This window comes from Saprolegnia diclina (assembly GCF_000281045.1).
Source record: "Saprolegnia diclina VS20 unplaced genomic scaffold supercont1.2, whole genome shotgun sequence".
Taxonomy (NCBI): Eukaryota; Oomycota; class Saprolegniomycetes; order Saprolegniales; family Saprolegniaceae; genus Saprolegnia; species Saprolegnia diclina.
Window position 1 is genome coordinate 854526 of NW_008246069.1, and position 2283 is coordinate 856808.

The 2283-nt window shown below is 55.5% G+C and overlaps 2 protein-coding genes across 2 annotated transcripts in view; both read right to left on the reverse strand.

Annotated features, from left to right (window-relative positions):
• The window catches only part of SDRG_00898 (hypothetical protein), a gene marked incomplete at both ends in the record, with an annotated part of 1596 nt that extends 1222 nt beyond the window's left edge, over positions 1–374 (reverse strand). The window contains one exon of the mRNA XM_008606402.1: positions 6–374. Within this exon, the coding sequence (XP_008604624.1) occupies positions 6–374 (369 nt within the window). The remainder of the gene's footprint in view (positions 1–5) is intronic.
• A 1234-nt stretch (positions 375–1608) lies between these two features.
• Positions 1609–2283, reverse strand: part of SDRG_00899 (hypothetical protein) — a gene marked incomplete at both ends in the record, with an annotated part of 1822 nt that continues 1147 nt past the window's right edge. The window contains one exon of the mRNA XM_008606403.1: positions 1609–2247. Coding sequence (XP_008604625.1) covers positions 1609–2247 — 639 coding nt within the window. The remainder of the gene's footprint in view (positions 2248–2283) is intronic.

A 2283-nucleotide genomic window follows, 5' to 3' on the forward strand; every position in this document is an offset into this window, starting at 1 on the left:
TTGACGGTCAGCGTCTCGTAGAAGACGTCGTCCTGCATGACGTACGATGCGTACTTGTTCATTTGCTTGGTCCATTTCTGGCCGTTGGCCAAAACCGACCCGGTGTAGTCCTTCTGCCGGCCCGAGATGACGTCGAGGAGCGACGACTTGCCGGCGCCGGATGGTCCCATCATGACGACAAGCTCGCCAGGCACTGCGATACCGCTCAGATCGTTGAGAATGACCTTGTCCTCGACCTGCTTGGTGGCTGTGTTCTTGATCTTGACGACCTTGGAGACGTTCTTCCACTCGAGCGTGATCTTGGGCACATCGACGAGGATGTCGGCGCCGGCCTTGGGCGTCGCGACGTCAATGTAGTGGGCTTCGCTGGACATGGCTCACACGATGCGAAATGAAAAGTGGGAATCGACGGAAGAGCCAAGCCATTGCAAGCGTCCGATCTATACGGACCGACACCCGCGTTACACATCGGTGGTTGGTTGGCGCCAATTTATTTTATTTCCCAGAATAAAAACACGAAACCAGTGTTTCGCAAATCGAGTCTTGCGACCATCATTTCGACGCGCAAGCGATTACTCGAGCAGGAGGCCGGCGAATCTTGTTGGATCGAATGACCGGTGGCTGTTCACGTGAGATAAAGGTGGCGGTTTGACCAACGTTGGGATTATGCGGCTGCGAAGGCGCGTGATAGATTATGGTACCTGATGGTAGACAGTGGAAGCAATGGACGAAAGGAGCTGAGTGCACCAAGAACCGCGCTCTTGAGATGGACCGTAAATCTTTTGGGTACTCCCGGTATATCCGTGGAGATCAATGCTCCGTTGCTCAAAGCACTGCTCGCTTCCATGCAATCAACGCAACCATCACTCTTGCTCGGTCCAGACAGCAAACCAAATGATGACGTCATTAATTCAATCCAACAGATTGCTGATCATGCGAAAGAAAAACCGCCGAATCACATGACGTGGCAGTGTGCGGCGCCAGGAATTGACACAGAATCTGAACCAGTGGCTCGTCGATTCGAACGTGTGGTCTTCGCTCATGTTCGCGGCCTTCGACAGCCTTCGGCACTGGGCCACTCGTTGAAGTACGTGATCAGAGGTCGGAAAGAGACACGCGAGCTGGTGATGGGCAGCCCATCCTACTTGGGACGTACTGCGCTGCTGTTCTGCACGGCCAAGCCAAGCCATCGAACGCAATGAACAGCACGTTGCGTTTCCCACAGCCTATCGAAGAGAGCCATTGCGGAGCCGACGCACAGCGTTGGTCACGTCAAACAGAGACGGCCGTTGCACGTGACATCCCACCCTCGCAATCACGTTATCAACAGCCGGCGTTATCGCGTGGCCGTCGCTCTCCCTCGAGCGCTTCCAGCAGTTCGAAGAGCTTTTGGGCAAGGCTCGTGTGCGATGTACCAGTGCATTGAAGGCGGTCCATACTGCAACGGTAGTAGCCCTTCCAGTAGCCATGAATAACTAACTGTACCTGGGCGAAGAGACGTGGACCGAGATCTGTCGCACATGCACGCGTCCTGGCACTTGGCACAACGCTGCAGAGCACTCGTAGGACCGAAACATATTTTGAGATTCAAGATGCAATAGATAAGCTTTACTTTTTGCCGCGGAGTCGCAGTGCGAGCGCAATCATGCCAAAGACCCGGAACATGCCGTTAATCCAGAGAAGAAAGCCGACGTCGTAGGCCATGTCTTCCTTGTTGAGTGCGAGGTTCACGAGCACCTGGGCGCCCGTCGTCGCCGCGCATGGCGTGCTGTCGCAAGGGATCGTGTCGACCGTGGTCCAGAAGGCGCGACTCATGCCACGGAAGGCGTACTTCATCGGCGAGATAAACTCGAGCCAGCTAAAGTAGACAGGCACATTGTTGGTGTTGATGAAGAGGCCGCCAAAGATGAGGAACGGAAGGATGATGAGGATGCCAATGATCGGTGCAATGTCAGGCGTCTTGGCGAGACACGAAACCATGTAGCCGAGGCCGGTCGCAGAGCTTGAGAGAAGCGCGATGTACATGTAGAGCGAGAAGAAGAGCGTCGCGTTCGAAGCGCCAAAGCCAATCATGAAGTACGCGGGCACGAGGAAGACGAGCGGGAAGAAGATCTGGAAGAAGAGCTCGCTCACGTTCTTGGCCAAATACCAGACGTACGACCGGTAGAGGCCGCCGTAGTACTCGCGGGCCATGAGCGGCAGCTCGATCGGCACGGACGCAAACTCGGGCGTCGCGGCGCCAAAGAACTGGTTGACGACGATGAAGAAGAGCGCCCCCGTGAA